General features: G+C 36.0%; 1 protein-coding gene across 1 annotated transcript; it reads right to left on the minus strand.

Annotated features, from left to right (window-relative positions):
• Positions 1-222: 222 nt before the first annotated feature.
• Positions 223-17,114, minus strand: PREPL (prolyl endopeptidase-like; the record flags this gene model as incomplete). Its single annotated transcript, XM_009585769.1, has 13 exons — positions 16,896-17,114; positions 13,997-14,194; positions 13,404-13,470; positions 12,518-12,724; positions 10,339-10,462; positions 7,833-8,049; positions 7,075-7,260; positions 5,404-5,607; positions 4,484-4,659; positions 2,810-3,026; positions 2,475-2,624; positions 1,382-1,508; positions 223-329 (listed from the first exon to the last, which is right to left on the minus strand). Coding segments are annotated over exons 1-13 (2,199 nt in total), but the record flags the coding sequence as incomplete, so codon positions are not given.
• Between the last annotated feature and the right edge of the window lie 551 nt (positions 17,115-17,665).

Genomic DNA, 17,665 nt, shown 5'->3' on the forward strand with positions numbered 1-17,665 from the left:
GAAAAAACCTGCTGGTTTTTATATGTATATAAAACCAGCAGTTGCTCTTGCAATATGTGTAAAAGGTTGCAAAAGCAACCTTAAGTCCAGTAGGTTTTGTTTTTTTCTTTTAATACTTCAAACATACATTCACTGACTGCATGAACTACTAAGGTTGAAGTATCAGTCGAGGGGACACCTCCCTCCAACATGTTATGGATGTGTGCAATAAAGGGAACATACCTCATTCAGTGAATCCTCCCAAGATGATTCACAATGACTGCCATTTGCCTGGATGTCTAAGATGATATTAGGGATCCAATTTCCTGGAACAATGAAGCTAGCGATCACTTGACATTGAATGAACGAGGAAAAAAGTGAGTGAGTTGTTTAGGGATAGATAAGAATTATTCTGTCCTGACAGAATTTCTGTTGTTCCTTAAGGAAAAAAAAAAAAGAATATAGGGGCTTGCTGGATGAACTATTTGTATTTCTATTAACTACATATTTGAAAAATGTTTATATATTTAGCATGTTCTCTTTCTGAGTCTTTTTGGAAAGATGTGCTTTTTTCTTTCTGAGCAAAGACTGCAACTGCAACAGCAATTGCAGCATCTGCTATCCTTTCTCAACCATTGCAGTTGTGCTGCCAGCAGAGAAGGGGCATAATGAAATCTAGAAAATTCAAGATCTATTTTGGTACTGATGGTAAAAGCCTCTCCCCAGATTAGATGGTAGTAGAAAATAAAAAGGCTTGAATGTACCTTTTGCTGGAAACAGTCCCAAAGCTAGTGTTAAGTTTCAGGTATAAAAGCGCCTATGTCTTGGCATTGTAGTCATTCTACCTTGGACTAACACCTGCAGTTTTAGCAGACTGGGAAACGTAGGTTTGTACAGAGCAGCAAAAATAAGATTTTTATCCACGTGTTGTGGAGAACTGCAGTCTGACCGTATCAATAGCTGGACTAGACAGTATGGGTTCACCTAGCCCTGTCCAACAGTCGCCATATGTTGAGGCCTAGGAAAGACTGAGCCCAACTCATATTCTCCCAGTCTTCATTTTTTTTCATCTCAGAGGGTTTCCTGAACCTGTTGTGGTTTGTCACTATATTTAACACATGTAAGTTTAACTATTTTCAGGCAGGTCTACAATACAGAGATATCTGGTCCCTCTTAAGGTTCTGGAGAGTGCATCTTAGGAGCTTAGGTTTATCTATTTGTCAGTATGACTGCACATCTCATCTTTGCAGATATCGGAAATTACTTCAGAGCTTTAGATACTGGATCGTATAGTGCAAATGAATGCATTTAAGGAGGAGTCAATCTCTATGATGTTTAATTACATGACTACTAATATTCTAGTTTAGTTAACTCCATGTATCTGTAATATTCTTATTCTTACCTTTCTTTCTTGTTCTGCTGGCATGATCTAGTGCAGCCTTCCTAAGTTTCTGAACATACTGCAAAACTCCTGTTAGTGGTATTCGTTGATCGTTTTCATATGCCGTGATAAAAACTGAAGGATAACACTGAGATTAAAAAACAAAACCAGTTAAATACTTGACAACTGATTTTTCTCATAAAGCGAGTAACAAATTCTTCTCTATTTAACTGTACTATTTGTTATGGTTTATCTAAAAACATATCCATTACATAATTACCTGCTCTTAAAAAAGTACTTTTATCACTCTAACTGCAAAAAGTATTTTGGTCTGAAAAATTACTTTGTATTAGGGGATCATCTACTTGCAAAAGGTAATAAAAAACATCCTCTCCCCACTAGTAAAGGTCTGATGCATGTCTGCTTGCTGATGATTACAAAAAAAGGGGAGTAATAATTATGGAATGGTTCACCTTAGAACAGTAGTTAAGGTTTACTTTTGCATTCTTTCTACGCACAAAAAGTAGTTGGTTTTATATAGTAAGATTTTACTTAATGAAGCTATGCAACACAGCTAACACATTACTTCAAATAAAGAAAGATTTCCTCTGAGATGACAATGTCAAAGGTATAGCTCCTTTCCCATTTCATTGTTTGCCTCTGAAAAGGCATTTAATCAATGGAAAATACCTCCTTCTTCCTGTGACAAACTCTGCAAAACCCAGCAGAACAAGAGAAACCCCCCACAAAAGGAGAAAGTATTTTACATGTTGAGGTTTGTTATATGATGGAATAATCTGTTACTTCCCGGCAGTCCTATAACAAAAACAGTTTTTGAAATTGATTATTTAGGAGAAGGTGTTTGGGTAATTTCAGTAGTCACTTCTGACTCCAAATATTGCTAAGACTATTACTGAAATAGTTTGTATTTGTATTGATGATTCATTTTAACACAAAGCAGCAGCTAAGACAATTCTAAAATACTGGGGTTTAAAGCACTGAAAAGGTAAAATAGACTTTTTTTTTTTTAAAATTCCAGTTATCCGCTTTTTGTTTTCTTATAAACTGCTACACTTTATTACTGTAGTATTCCACACAGAAAGCATAGTTTTACCTGTGTCTTAATATTCTGGTATGGACAATAGCTTTTGATATACTTCATACATTTTTCGTCTGCTAATGGATTTCCCCATTCTTCCTGTTCTTCAATTGTCAGGGGGAGATGAGTTTTCATCATTGTATTTAGAACATCTACGAAAGGAGCCTTAGAAGTTATTAAAAAAAAAAAAGTTGGCAAATAGGACACAGGACTTCAAATGCCTAGGTCAAGGTTTTCTCAAACAAGGAAAGTGAATTCTGAATTGGAATGTTTCCAATTCTGAAACTGATAGAATGAAACACAAAATACAGTTTGACATCATAAGCCATAAAAGGTCTGCAGCACCTCACCTGTAAAACCATGGCTCTGATAAGTTCTGGATCAGTGTTGCACAGGGCTCCCGCAAGAACTCCTCCAGCACTGGCAGCTGCTAGTGCTGTGTATTTTGGCTGAGAAAATCCTAGTTTGTGCAGCAGCATGATGCAAGCCTTAAGATCATGGAGACCTTTGAGTTTATTATGCTGACATCCATCTTTGTGCCAGCTAAGGCCTAGCTCTCCTCCACCCCTGAAATTTAAAGCAATTAAAGTTGGAATTGTCTCTTTGGAAAACACTACACGGCAAAGCTTCAGATAAGGAAAGGACAGCAGCTGCCACAGAATTGCAAAACCATCGTTTTCCTTCCCAGTTAACTCCTCCTTTCTCTATTCTTGTCTTTACCCTCCTTTATGGCTAAAATACACAACATGCAAACAAAAAAAATCCATGCATGATGATTGGTGAAAATCCTAACTGCATAAGCGCACTCCGTGCCCTTGTGTGCTTGTGTCCTGGAACTCACAGGAAAAGCACCACTTTAGGAAATGACACTGTCATTGTAGGCAATACAAAATCAGACACTAATATTATCTTTTTATACAGGAAACTATTAAAATATCTAAAACATTTTCAATACTTTTATCACTAACACTAGCATTTATTAAATATAGTAAAATAGTATTTCTCAACCCCACACTGAGACTCTCAAGATTTGTCTTCTGCTTAGCTTAAATTTTGAGACTGTTAGGTTTTTTTTTCTAGTTTGTGAATTTCAAATACTACTTGAAATGTTATATTTTGTAGTATAGAATTTTAAAATTTATTTATATTCCTTTCTATGCAACCACAAGTTTTGTTCTAAGCCAGCTGAAGTTTCCTTATTCAGGTTTCAAGTTTAAAATGAGTTAACTAGTCTGTCTGCCAAAATTAATCTTTGGATGAAGAATCCATCTTCGTCTAGGACTGACTTCCATCTTAAGACACTTAAAGGGGTGGGAGGAAGAACAGCACAATGTATGCCACTGAATATAGCAGACTGAATATATTTGTATGCTGAATTTGTTTTGAAACTGGGCAAACAATTGCTCATTCTCCCCCTTCCTTCCCTAAAGTGATTCTTTTGTTATCTTCTTTACCTACTGAATTATTATTTCAATGAAAATGTGAAGCCTATTGTACATAGTGGTTTTATAAAACCAGCAGATTTGTAGCTAAACTGGAGACAGAGGATTTAGCCAATAAAAGAACAAGAGATGCAGGTTAAATGCTTAGTTGTTGCTGTAGAAGGCAAACGGTTTTCAGAAGATGCAGACTGAACATTAGTATACAATGCCCTCAGAAAGAGAGGGAGGTAGCATGTCATTGCAATTTGAATGTGTAATCAAAATTTTTCTTGAGCAAAGATGAGAAGAGAAGTAATGAGACTTCAAAAGATTAAAAGTTACATACAACCATCCTGTTGATTTAAGAACCTAAATGCAGTATGTGGTCTTGAAAGTGTAATTTTTTTTTTTTCCTGAAGTAAATTTATTTTTTGTTAAAAACTACTTTAAAAAAAAAATCTAAAAAGAGATCGAAGTGAAAAGCATGAAAAATTAGGTATAGCTACATGAAAAAATTATTTCTGTACCTCTTCACTTGCATATCAAGAAATATCTGTATATCCCACAGATCAAAATCTTAATTCCATTTTATATTTGACTTACCTAACATGGCAATACGCTAATATCCAACCCTCTTCAATTAACATCAGGTTCTCTTCTTTAAAGCTCATGTTCAAATCTATGCCATAAGCTCCGTATACATGAACTAGAAGTGGTTTCCTGTGTAGCTCTTTAGAATTCATATTATGAAAAACTGTTATTGGCACCAAAGTTTCATCCTGGAAATGAAGGAGTATTTTACAATAAAGGACATTTCAGAAATCTCAATGACACATGGCAATGAAAACTTCAATTATTTATTTTAAAATGTGTTTTTTTGATTACAGTAATTTTTTTCACTTAGAATGTACAAAGCACTCTTGAAAAATAAAGCAAGAGACTGAACCTCTGCTGTGTAGGCTTACGGATGCAGAGTATAAAATTCATTTAAGTGCAACACCTGAGGAGTTTTTAAACTAGCAAAGCAACCACGTCTTCCTTCCTGCTTTAACACCGAGAATATCTATTATTAACAAAATAGTTTACCACTTACTGCAGCACAAACTCTTTATTAACATCTCCAATTTTTTAGACTCAGGCTGTTAAAACCTTCCTTTCTTGATCTATGCTGTGCAGCTGGTTGTGGGGTGTTCTTTTCAACAGCTGACATCTTTTTCATTTACCATGGGAGTATGATACCATACATCAACTAGCAATTCTGAGTTACACTATACCAAGATTCTTGAGTCATCGTGTACCGTTATCTCCTCTAGCATAGCCAGGTTAATGGAAAAAAAAATCTTATGACAACTTTCTTGTTCTTCTCTGTAGCACTGAAGAAAACACCCACTGTTTAGTAACTATAGCACCAACTGCTCTTTACATTTTTTAATCTCTATTACCTGCCAAATGCATTTTCTTTAAATGGGTGGGGAGGAAGGAAAGAATAAAGGGAATGGGAAAAGGACTGAAAAAAATCTTACCTTGCTTTTAGCTAGTAAACGTGTAGTGTGACAATTCGTAATAATTGGTACCTCTTGCACAGCTTGTTCAATGAGATTATTTTCTTTAAATGAATATGCAAAACGCTTAGGGGGGTGTACTGGGGAGGTGAGCTGAAAATAGCAAGTGCTGGTGGTATGTTCAGGATGAGATTCCAATTCAAATTCACAGGCCCACGTAGGTAGCTGAGAAAACAGCATTTCAAGTGAGACCCTTACACTACTTCTGTAAATTTTGCCTAGTGTGTCCTTCAGAGGAAAAGATTGAATATCAAGCTAATTGTCTTCTGTTTGTATGTAGCACAATCTGTATTTCTTTTAAATTCAGTAATGAAACAGTCAAAAAGTGAAAGACTTTGGCAAACTTTTCCCCTAAGGCCATTGGATCAAGTTCAACTATGAAATAAAAAAGAAAAATAAATCCAAATCCAGTTTAAAATGGGCATTAGTGCAGGGTTTGTTTTTTTTTTTCAAATTAAAACATTCTTTGAAATTATTCTGCATTGTTTTTATTTTTTAGATCCTATTTCCCCTCCGACTTCCAGTCCTACTTCAACATGTTATACAGCCAAGTCCATGTCAGTTGTTATGCTTTTGCTGTGAGTTAGCTCAGTAATGCTAAGCCACTGAAAACCCCTGCCTCTTAACTTTGTTCCTAGTGCCAGCCATTATGAAGAACAAAACCTTTTCCTGGCACATTCACCCTCAGACACTTACTGCTATTATATTTAAGATTTTTAACTCTGCTAAGAATAAAAGAAATCAAGATTCATTCTTTGAGAGCAGCAGGGACATAGTCAAACCCTCTGCCAGGCCACTGCTTACTTGGGTTAGGTTGCTAGAGACTTCTGAAATGGCAGCAAAAGTCCAAGTTCTCCAGAGTAACTACAGACTCTTTCTGAATAAATAAACTACAACCATTTTCAAAAATGAAGGTTTCGGAGACCATACAGTGTACTTTGTTGAAAGCCTTTTTCTGTAGCAGTTTTATAGAATGCAGCAGTGGTAGCTTGTTGCAATGAACTTGCGAGTAGTTCAGATTGTATCTTTCAGGCAAACAAATCAATTAAGTATTTTGTCTGAATGGCCTCCAGGAATCATGGTTTTGAATTGAGTCACTTTGCTTTTAATCCACAAGTATTTAGCACAACTAGAGAAGAGAAGAAATACTTTGCACAAATTGTACGGCAATATCAACTCTTCCTATTTATTATGGGACAGTGTCCATATTTGTCTTCTGAATGTTTTAATCTTTCTTCTGTGGGAGGGCCAGACTTATTTCCTTGCTTACACTGATGAGTGTAACAAAAACAAGCCCAGTAAAACTAAGCAGAGTGTTTAAGGAATAAAGTCCTATTTTACATTAGAAATCAGCTGTACTTTAAAGAACCTGACAGTAATAAGTTGAAGAAAGAACTGACTCATAGGATAGCTGCTCTCTAACTTTCTAAGTGCTAAAATAAGCCACCACATGAAATCCTGAAGAACAGCCACAGGTAATACAATTAGTCATAATGACAAACTTGGCAGTATTACAGTTTTCAAACCACTTCTACTCTTGGAATTTATCTTTGCTTTCATTAAAATGTTATGTGAAAAAAAAGAAACAGTGCTGAAAAAATATTATGCTGCTTAAGCCAAGCTGAAACATACCTTTATTGACTGAACTGAATGTGAAACAAAAGAAATCACACTTAAGTAAAGATGACCAGCATTCTTCAGGAACATAATACAGTGATCACTGAACATCTCCAAGTCTACTAGCTTGGTTTTCTCCTCCAGTGCATAAACTAACTGCCAGTTCTCCATGCCTCTGGAAGCTACTGGTGCCTTCATCAACTATAAAAACAAAAACCAACCTTGCATTACTAAGATGTAGTAAGAGTTACAAATGAGATGTACAGACACATAGGTGATCTCATGCAACATTTTTATTGCAAAAAATTATTGGTTTGTATTGGGGAGTTTTGCCCAACTAAAACTTGAGGGTTTTAAACTCCCTTTACTTGGGCAAAATTCAGTAACATTTGAAAAAGTAAGTTCAATTCTCATAGATTAATCTATAGAAGATTTTCATGCAATAAGTGCTTTCAGTGCAGCCAGCAGAACTGTAGGTGGTTTGGTTATATAGGCTGAGATGATTAACTTACATTTTAATATAGGGGAAATGACAGTTAAAGCATACTCATTTCTTGATGTGGCCAAAGGAGTTAGAATCAAACTGGCATCCTACAGGCGAGACTCCATGTACTACTATCAGTCTTTCAATCCATGCAGCGCTCTATGTAATTCTCTTAAATTATTTCAGTAAGTTGTGAAGCACAGAATTAAAAGCCAGCCTTACTATTTCTCTATGATCTGCAACAGGTATCTGTATGAATCTTATTAATCTTATTATCAGTTAAAATTACCTTATATTCTGCAGGTTCTCCATATGTAGTAAGAATATATAATTCGTCATTTCTGTGCTCAATGTGGTAAATGACCCCTTTTATTCGTGCTTGTACAAGAGCAGGTAACTTAAAAGGATGTCTACAGTCAACCAGCCAAACTTCCGAGGTTGTCTTGCTGTTGCTGTTGATAGTGAGAAAACGCCTATCTTTTGTGCAATGTATGTCCACAAAGAATCTGTAAGGAATAATTTAAAAAAAAAAAAAAAAAGAAAAAAAAAGCTTAAACTTTATTAGTATTTTAAAAATACATCGGTTATTTCAGAATCATGGGCTTCCATCTGCAAGGTAAGGAACAGCATGCCTGTATGTAGGCTGGAGATATTCCAGACTACATGGTTCCCAAACCCACTTCTGCTGCATTTATCCTGGGATTCAAATCTTGTGTGTGGAACCTGAAATCTGCAAGGAAAGCAGTTCAGTTGTTGCCCAACTGAATCCAGGTTTTTGCATCACTGAGATAGACTGGAAGCTCACTGATGTATACAGGCTTTAAAATTCAGGCAAAACGTAGAACTTTTTATTGAACTCATAACCCTATTTTTAAAAAAAAAAGTAGTAACGGATAATTAAATTGAAATTAATAAAGGACATCATATGGGAACAGCAATAACAAAAGAAAAGTAGGAGCTATTATAAAGATGAATTGATAAAAAGCCTAAGTGTTACTGACCTAACTTTGTCTGAAGCAAGTAAGACAAAAAAGACTATTTTTTAAAAAAGTACAGAAGCCTATATGAGACAAGACGGAGAGGTTGCAGTAATAAAGCTGGCAATTAGGAACTGGTCTTGGAACTATCTAAGAAACTAGGAACTACCTACTAGTTTTAAATCCTTCTAAAATCTAGAAATAGAAAACAGAATGATAACCAGTGGGTGGATGCTAATATTAGAGAACTTCAGGCTGAAATTTCTGTAAGTCATCCTGATTAACTGGCATGTCACATTTTGGGACATCGCAGTTTCTTTGCCATTTTGAATCTTTAAGACTTTATGTCTCTAAAAGCAAAACTGTCCAACACAAAGATCCAGAAGATTTCATCAAGAAATTGCAGGCTTGAGTACCATAATCTACATTATACAGATCAAATACGTGACTACAATAACGATCCCTCTAGACTTCAAAATATTTGACCGGTGAAGGAAAGGATGCTTTAGATAGCATTTTCAGTGCCTTTAATTATTTGCAAGTAGAAGAACTCCAATTTTTTTGGTATTGGTATTTGGTATTTTTTCTAATTGCACCTGCTTGACATCTTTAGGAGGGCTGGCACAGCAGGGGACCTAAAGTCTGCAAGGAATCAGCCTCCTGCCTCTCTAACACATACGAATTTGGCAAGAGTGCGGCACTGCATTCAGCAGAGATTCCAACAGTTCAACTCTGCTGACCTTACCTCTAAGAGAGCCAAGCTGAAATGCAGGTTACACTTCTCTCCAAGGACTCTGACCTTGATGATATTTTTTTTTGTCTTCGTAGCTTTTTTTTTTTAAGGAAGTGAAGAAATTTTCAGCTTCTAAAAAAAATGTTTGGTGCACCTAAAAAAGCTGGTGAGATGTAGAATGGAACTGCTCAATGGCAATACAAAATAATGTCTTGCCATCTCTGATGAACAAGTGAGTTCAGTTATGAGCTGCAATAGCACATGAACCTTTAGAGTAAGTTTCTAGTAGATTTACTGTAATGACTATGACCTTCAGAATTATGCCAACAGTTTCCCTGTGGGGAAGTGTCAGGTCAGTGCAACTTGATTTTCCAAAAGTATGCATGATCCTTTTGTTCAAAGGATCTTATTTACTCCGTTTCAATTGCAGTTTTTTTCTTGTCTTTTTAGATGAAAGTATAATTGAAATTTCTTTACTGAATATGTAACTTGAATTAAGAAAAATCACAAACATTTATATCTACCACATGCTACATGGCTGAAAAACTAGTTCTGCACTCAATTTAGCAAGAGCCTTCTTGTCTTCCTAAACCACTGCTTAAAGAAAGGTTATTGAGAGGGTATTCAGTCAACAATAGTTCTATCTCAGGGAATGCTGTAATGATTTTGCTCATCCATTACCCAGAGCAAGGATTAGCCTGAACTTCTATGTTTTTTAAAAGATGTATCAGACATCAATAGCAGAGACAACAAAATGAAATCCACAGTCTGATTTACCCTGTATGAAACTGTCACATATTTATTAAAGGACACCCTGACCTGAAACTGACCTTGACATTTATAAACTCAGCTGAACTCGTGAGGTAAGAGAGGAAAGTTAAATCTCTGTTGATCACATATCAAGAGGAGAACAGAGCACATACTCAGACTGCATAAGGCACTACTGACAGCAGAACACAACTTTAAAATGCCTTTTACCATTTGGAATATGATATGAAAGAATTTGTTTTCCAAACCAGTTATATTTTATATACAAAATACTCTAGCATATGTAAAGGACTTTTTATATTTTAGGTAAGCATTACCTTGCATCTTGTTCTGTATAAACTAACTTAGTATGTTTCTGATTAGTGAAAGTGGTCATAAACACATTCTGGCATTTAAGGTTCTTCTGACTTGTATAATACAGAACATCATCTGTAGCCCATTCTGGAAAAAAGACAAATGCATATCAAATTTGGAACAGTATATGCTATTACTGAGACAAAATGGAGCTCCATGAACACTGCACCCAATGCTGAAAAAGGTGGTTGCAGCTGACATGGAACTGAGGACAGCACTTCTACATGCCAGAGGCTGGGGTAAGCCACAAAAAGATTTTTCCATGTTTTCTCTGAATCCCACAGAACAAGAATCTCATAATATATTTAAAAAAAAAAAAAAAAAAGGCAGAGGACAATATTCTAGGGCCCAGGAAGAGGAAGCTCTTGACCCTGGGGGAGTTCTGGAGGCAACAGAAAAACAGATGATGTGTGGCTGTTTAAAACTGAGCAGAGAAACAGAGGTTTACATGGAGTAGCAAGATAATAAAGAGGGTATGAATGAGCTCTGCACCACTGCATGTGACTGCATGCAAACCACTTAGAGAAAAGAGATGATGCACGTGCCCCATTGGTACTGCTGAGATAAAAATTCTCCAGTTTTCTATGCGGGTACATGTGTTCACCAACATTAGAAATATTTAAATATAGGAACTTTGCTATTCTGAAGTTTAATAATCTGACTGATCCAGCCAAATTACTGCTTTCTCTGCTGCTTCTACAGCCACCAGAATAATCTTTATTACATATGCTTTAAAAAGTTATTGTATGCTGTCTTATGAATAAATACTAATTTTCAGTACAAAACCCGAGGAAGTACCACACTAAAGTAAAGCAAACAATTTGCTATGTGAACAGCAATGTGGCTCCAAAGTGCACAGGTAGCCGAGGGTTCACGATGAAGACAAGCCTTGAGAAGGGAAATGCAAGTTCTTCTATAGCCTAGCATTTAAAAAACCACAGATGTAAATTTTCAAGAACTTTCATTTGTCTGCCTGCTATTGCGTATCATGCAATACAAGCGTATACTTTGCAAGTGGTCATAAGACCTAATTCTCTTGGTCATGATTGAGGTACCTCTGTACTTCATGATACCTCTGTACCTCACTTACACCTGAGTAAGTTTACGAAATGGGTGTAATCTCTGTCATTCTGATAGTCATTTTTTGTACTCTTATTATCTGCCACAATCTGTCGCACCTATGTAGGCAACAGGGAGTTGGTTTCTTAAATGTACTGATTCTTCCAGACTAACCTAAATACATGTTCAAATCAAGTATAGTGAAAAATGTCACTGGCAAGTTTTCAGGCCCGGTTTTCAACAGGCATTATAAACTTCAGTTGTGCACTTACAACATTAAGTTCTTGCTACTGTTCATTTTTGTAACTAGGAAGTTTTACCTAGAGTTTTACATTCTTGCCCTCCCCAGTGCTTACTGCACTGTATATACTTGATGACATCTAACAATATAATCCAAAATACAAGATGTGGAACATTGTATACATGCTATTGCACTCTTTTTGCTATGTTCTTTAACATACTATAAAAAAATAAAGATTTCCCATTCACTTCAGTTTACCTCTGCTTACTTTAACAGCAATATAAAGCTCTGTAATCTTGTGAAAGAATTGACTCAAGGCCTGACTGACTTCTTTGGGTTCTGAATTGTGACCCGCATCCGAGAGTCCAGCTGAAATTCCAGCCAGTACGTAATAGTAGGTAGCACTTACACACTTTTCAGCAAAGCTAAGTGCCTACAGCTATCAGTGACTTCAGTAGTAGCTGCAAGGGTTTAATAACTAGAACATTTCTCAAAAAGATCTTTATATTGCAAACAGTTATGTCAGTAAATTTTTAAAGCAGTGTATTGAATTAAATAAAAATAATGATATGCATGACTGTTCGAACATGTATAAATGCTTGCTTTTACAATGAAGGAAAACTTGTGTCATGAAAGCAGTCGCTTTCATCCACATCAGATAACTTGTACTTGTGCAGTGTGGAAGAAATCTTAAATAAGAAACAATTTAACAGCTATAAGGATTAAATCTAAAAATGTTGCTTCCTTTTTTTTTAATTAAATACTGTAATATTATTTGTAAACTAACAAAAATGTTGTGTTGAAAGCTGGTGTGATCCACAGGATATTTATAAACAACTTACCAAAACTAAATACATTCGGAATTACTTTTTGCACAACAGGAAAATGACCAAGTTTCATAATAACACAGGTTGCCTCTTCAGAATTTTCACTTTTTACGCTGATAGCCATGTATCTCTGATCTGGTGAAATTCTGATCCGTTGAATAAAGGCATCAGAAAAGCCAAGATCTTCAGTACTGAATAAAATACCAACATTTCCGTCCTTTACTACATTAAAAAAAAAAAGAGATAGCAAAAAAATCCTGTAATTAAGGCACTGTCAAAATGAACAGTGGTTGTTAATATCTGTGTTTAACAAGTCTGCTTGCAATATTCACAAGCATACAACTGGAATTTATTAACACCAAATATTTGCCTTGCAAGGTATTTGCAAATGCACTTTGTAAAAATAAACAAAAAATTACGGTTCCAAGGGGGGAAAAAAAAGTCTTGTAGTTGTTATTAAAAATATTTTAAAAGGGTGGATCTTGGCTTCTAGTAAATGTATTAAATTTTAAAGTTCAGATACCTAAAGCACAGTTGTTTTTACTAAATACAATTAGTAAATTTTTTTTTCCACCCCCTCAGAAATAAAAAAGCATGAATGTGCTTTTCTTTTTTCAAAATGTTAAGTTAGGGTTTCTGAAAAGAAGTTACTTCTCTCTTTCCTTTCCAGAAACTTGCCTTAGTATCAATATATACTATTCCCTAACTCTCTTCGCCTCATCTTTTCAGATTCAGGCTTCTAGAATTATTAATCAATCATTAAAGAATTTTATAAAAGTATTTTTAGTTTAGTTATTTTAAGAAACAGAGCAATTAAGCTTTAATGTAAGAAAAGTACACTAAGTGATACGTGCACAACTTTTTTAACAATCGTACCATGTTAGGAAGAGAAATGCCTTACCATCATCTACTTTTGAAAGAAATATGCAGCCATTCTCTTCAAAGTACACATTCTCTCCAAACCTGATCTGTTAAATACAAAACAAACACGTTTCAAGTCGAACATATAGTTAGACTATTTCCTTAGAATCCATATATTCAATCACTGTTCTGTACAACACAATTGTAACATACACAAATGACAGAATATAGCACATACATTTGATACTAAGGAAGGAATTGCACACATCAGAAAGGTTCCTTCAAAGTTAGGGTACTTAAGATACCTATGCCTGCTCTAAATTTAACAAAAGGCTCAGACCACCTGCAGTTGCTCTTGTAACTTACAACGTCTTGTATTCTTTATCAAAAAGTCAGATGATTATTGTATCTTTACTTGCTTTTGCCTATGGAGAAATTAACGTAAATACACTATCGTAACAGGTATAAGCTGTTCTAAACACATGCTGTTACTATCCACAATTATTAAAATATTCAAAACTCAAAACTACCACCATAAAATAATCAGTAAAAGAGCATTTTATAGCAGAAATGGCTTCACTGCCTTTTATTTGCACTCGATGATGAGAAATGCTTGTATTTTTTGCCACTTACCCTTGGGCTTCCCGAATTGAATGTATACTTGTGCAATTCTTCTAATTTTTCCTTGATTCTTTTTGTCATAGCTCTGTACCTTGCTGAAATATCTTTCCAGTTTTCTTGCTCTGATTTCAGAAGATTCTTGTACAAAAGCTCTGATGTTATTATGGATGTATTTTGCTTCCTTTTGGAAGGGATTTTTGTTCCTTCCTGCTAAGTAAGGAAAGACAACAATGGCTACAAGCCAGCACTCTGTACTCCAATATGAATATATTGAGGCAGTAATTCGTGAGCTACAGACCCAACACCAACTTTGCGTTATTACAACAGTACGTGCCATTAAAAAGAAAAACCATGGTTGCAATAAGTTTTTCTTTTCAATTCTTCCTGATCTTTTAGGGAGGCATTGTCAAACGTGCTTTACTTGACACATTTATTTAAGTCTTCTCTTCAAAATTTAGGGTACTATTAATGTATGCTCTTAATTGATTACATGTAAATATGTTTGTTCTTGTTCTAGAACTAGTTTTTAGTTAATTTTTATGGAATTCTGTTATTTTTCCTTCTTCAGAGGTGTTTTCTTATAATTTTCCTGTCTTAAGAGTATCATTCTCATTTCCTTTCCTAGACAACAATGCTGCTCACACCTCTGTCCCTGTACCTAGGAGTCATAGCAGCTTGTTCAGGTTCTTGCTCCACCTCCTCAAAAGCGTTAGTATAAATGTTCATAAGGCGCAGAATGAAGTGAAGCAGTGAACTGATATGGGTTCTGCAACAATTTTATCAGGAATAAGCTTAAGGATCTGGTTTTCCATGATCCATGAGCAGACTACTGCTACCTCACTGCCAACAAAGCTGTATTCTCCTTTAAAAATGTTAGAAATGTGTTAAAATTGCTAGCACAATGCTACTTCTTTTTGCTTGCTGTAAAATTTTGTTTGATCAAATAAGCTTAACAACATATATTACAGTACATAACACTGCATAGATCACACAAAGTAGCATTTTATAACATTCAATGTATTATGTGAATGCGTCTAAACTTAAAAAGCAGCATATACTTTTTACCCCATCCTCACTTTCCATCAAGAACTGGTGGTTTATTCCTAGTTTGTCTTCACAAATGCATGCGATCTAAAATGCCAATGTTATGAGTAGACTTTGAAAGGAAGAGAAACTATCTGCTCCAGTTACCAAACTCCCTATGAACGTAAACCACATCATTCATGAGAGCATAATACTGTTCATTACTGGTTCAGACCAACAGTCCTTCTAGCCTAGTATATCAAATCAGAAGCACAAGTCAAAGAAACCATGAAAGCCCTCAGAGAAGCTCTGGAGCAACCGTGTAATTGGTCAAGGTAAAGAAATTGCAGGATGTGTTAGTAGTACCACAGTCACTGGAAAAACTGCTGTAAGAAAACACCATTCCCCAAACCAGAAGCAAGCAAACAAAAACCCCACAGTGGCCACAAATGTATACTTAGGGAAGCATAAGAATGGGACAAGCACAGATGATATTCCCCAACAGGTATTCCCCCAGCCTTCAACGATTTTAGCTCAGGAATTTCCTGAGCTGAATATGGTTTCTGGATATTTAAAAAGTCTCTTTCATGTACATGTATCATCTCCCCTTGTACCTATGTAAAATTTTAGTATCCACAACTTATTTTGGCAACCTCCACGCTTACTGAATCTTTCAACGATTCCCCTCCTTTTGTTTTCAACAGTTCCCACTTTTTATTTGGAAACATTACATAGAGCTGGTGGCCACAGTGTAGGTATATATTAGAGTTACTGTACACCTCCCCGCCTGGGAAAAACGAGTCATCTAGAAGAGCATCTAGAAAGATTTTGAGGATCGCACTGACAATCAGTTTGCAAACATTTGCTCCAAAGTAAACAGGCACAGCTTCCTTTCAGGTGAAAACCACTTGTTTGTATCCTGGAACCAGTGCAACAGACCAGCTTTTCTAACAGTGTTAGTGAACTGCCATTGAATAAACAGAACCACACATTCTCATCCATCAAGATTTCCTATGTTCTCCTTGAAACATTTGTTTACATTTCAGACACAGACTTAGGAACTGTTTACATTATGGTTAGAAATAAGAGGGTTACAACAAGATGATCTTTGGGTCACCTTTGAAGAAACACTGTCAACTTGAAACAATTTTAGAACAACCACACATCCATCTGAAAACATGTTTAAGATAAAATAAACCAAAACACCAATCTTTTTAAACGGTATTTATGCATTATGCACATAAATCGGTTTACAGGCTGTCATACTGCAGTAAGCTTTTATAATAGCTTCAGCAAACTCTGTATTAGAAACACAGGAACAGAAGACCTGAAATTATTTCAGACCACTTTCTGACTCTGTGCATGATACGTTGCCACCAATTTACACAATATTTACTTACAGAAATAAATCCAAGTACCTTTTAAAGTATAGTTTATTACATGTGAATACAATTATGAGAAGTCAATGGAATATTTTAGTATTTAATATGGTGCAAACCATGACTTACTGGTCAGCACAGAAAAGGTCAAGTTTTGTTGAGCCAGCTCACAGTGGTTAAGTCTGGCATCATCAGTTTGGACCCGTTGCCTCTACTCTAGCTGATCTCTCCCTGCAGTTTTCTCCTGACACTTTATCTGAATCTTTCTGGAAAATACCAATTTTTTAAAAACTGCTACAGCAGGAAAATCAACCAAAATGCAGCTTTACATCAAAACAGCATAGGAAAGTTGAACAACGGTATATGTCTTTGAACACAACTGAAATCCCAGTATTTATCCCCCTGCTTCAAACCCTTTATTTTCCTCGACATTTGAAAAATATGGTTGGCTTCCTTAACAGATGTGCCAATGTGATTGTTGACATTAAGTCTATACTTAAGCAGCATACCTTGCAGGAAAAGAATCTCCACGGCAGGATGCTTCCAGATGGCACGGTCCTGTGTGTGCATGTACTTTCTGAACAGTCCAGCATGTGGCATTTTTTGGGTTTTATTTTACTATAAAGACACGTTGTCTGAAGATGGTTATGCTCAGAGTAGTATCTGACACTGAAGCTCAGCCCTTGGAGAAGATTTCGCAGTACAACACATGACGTCCTAACCTTCATTTCTTGACAGTCAACTTGAAATTTCTGAAAATCCCAAACTGCTGATTATTTAGACTGTGTATGTGAAATACATATAACATAAACTGAAGGTTTCTTCTCTTTCAAAGAAATGAGATTGATTCATTAGGTAAATCAGATGAGAAGAAACAGTAAAACTTAAGCTGTTTCTTAAAAACTGGCACACACAGCTTAGCTTGCATATTAACCTGCTACATTACCCGAAAACGTGGTTCCTGGCGGTTGAAAGTTTAACTCTAGTGAAACTATCAATGAAGAGAAAGGAAGGTGCAACTGTGCATGTTTAAATGTTGAAGAACCAAAAACCGGGAAGGTTTTGGGAAGTTTTTCCCCTCTTTTGAAATATCATATAACAATAAAATCACTTTATGTCAAAAGGGTAACTTGACAGCAAGAGCTAAACCCCCCCTCGCAGGAAAACTGACAGGTTTGTAGCTCTGCGGGGGCGAAAGGCCCCACGTGTTTCACCGCCCGCGGTCCCGTTCCCCCACCCCGCCCGGGCGAGGGCCAGAGAAGCCGGCCCGGCCCCAACC

This window comes from Fulmarus glacialis, unplaced genomic scaffold (assembly GCF_000690835.1).
Source record: "Fulmarus glacialis isolate BGI_N327 unplaced genomic scaffold, ASM69083v1 Scaffold48699, whole genome shotgun sequence".
Taxonomy (NCBI): Eukaryota; Metazoa; Chordata; class Aves; order Procellariiformes; family Procellariidae; genus Fulmarus; species Fulmarus glacialis.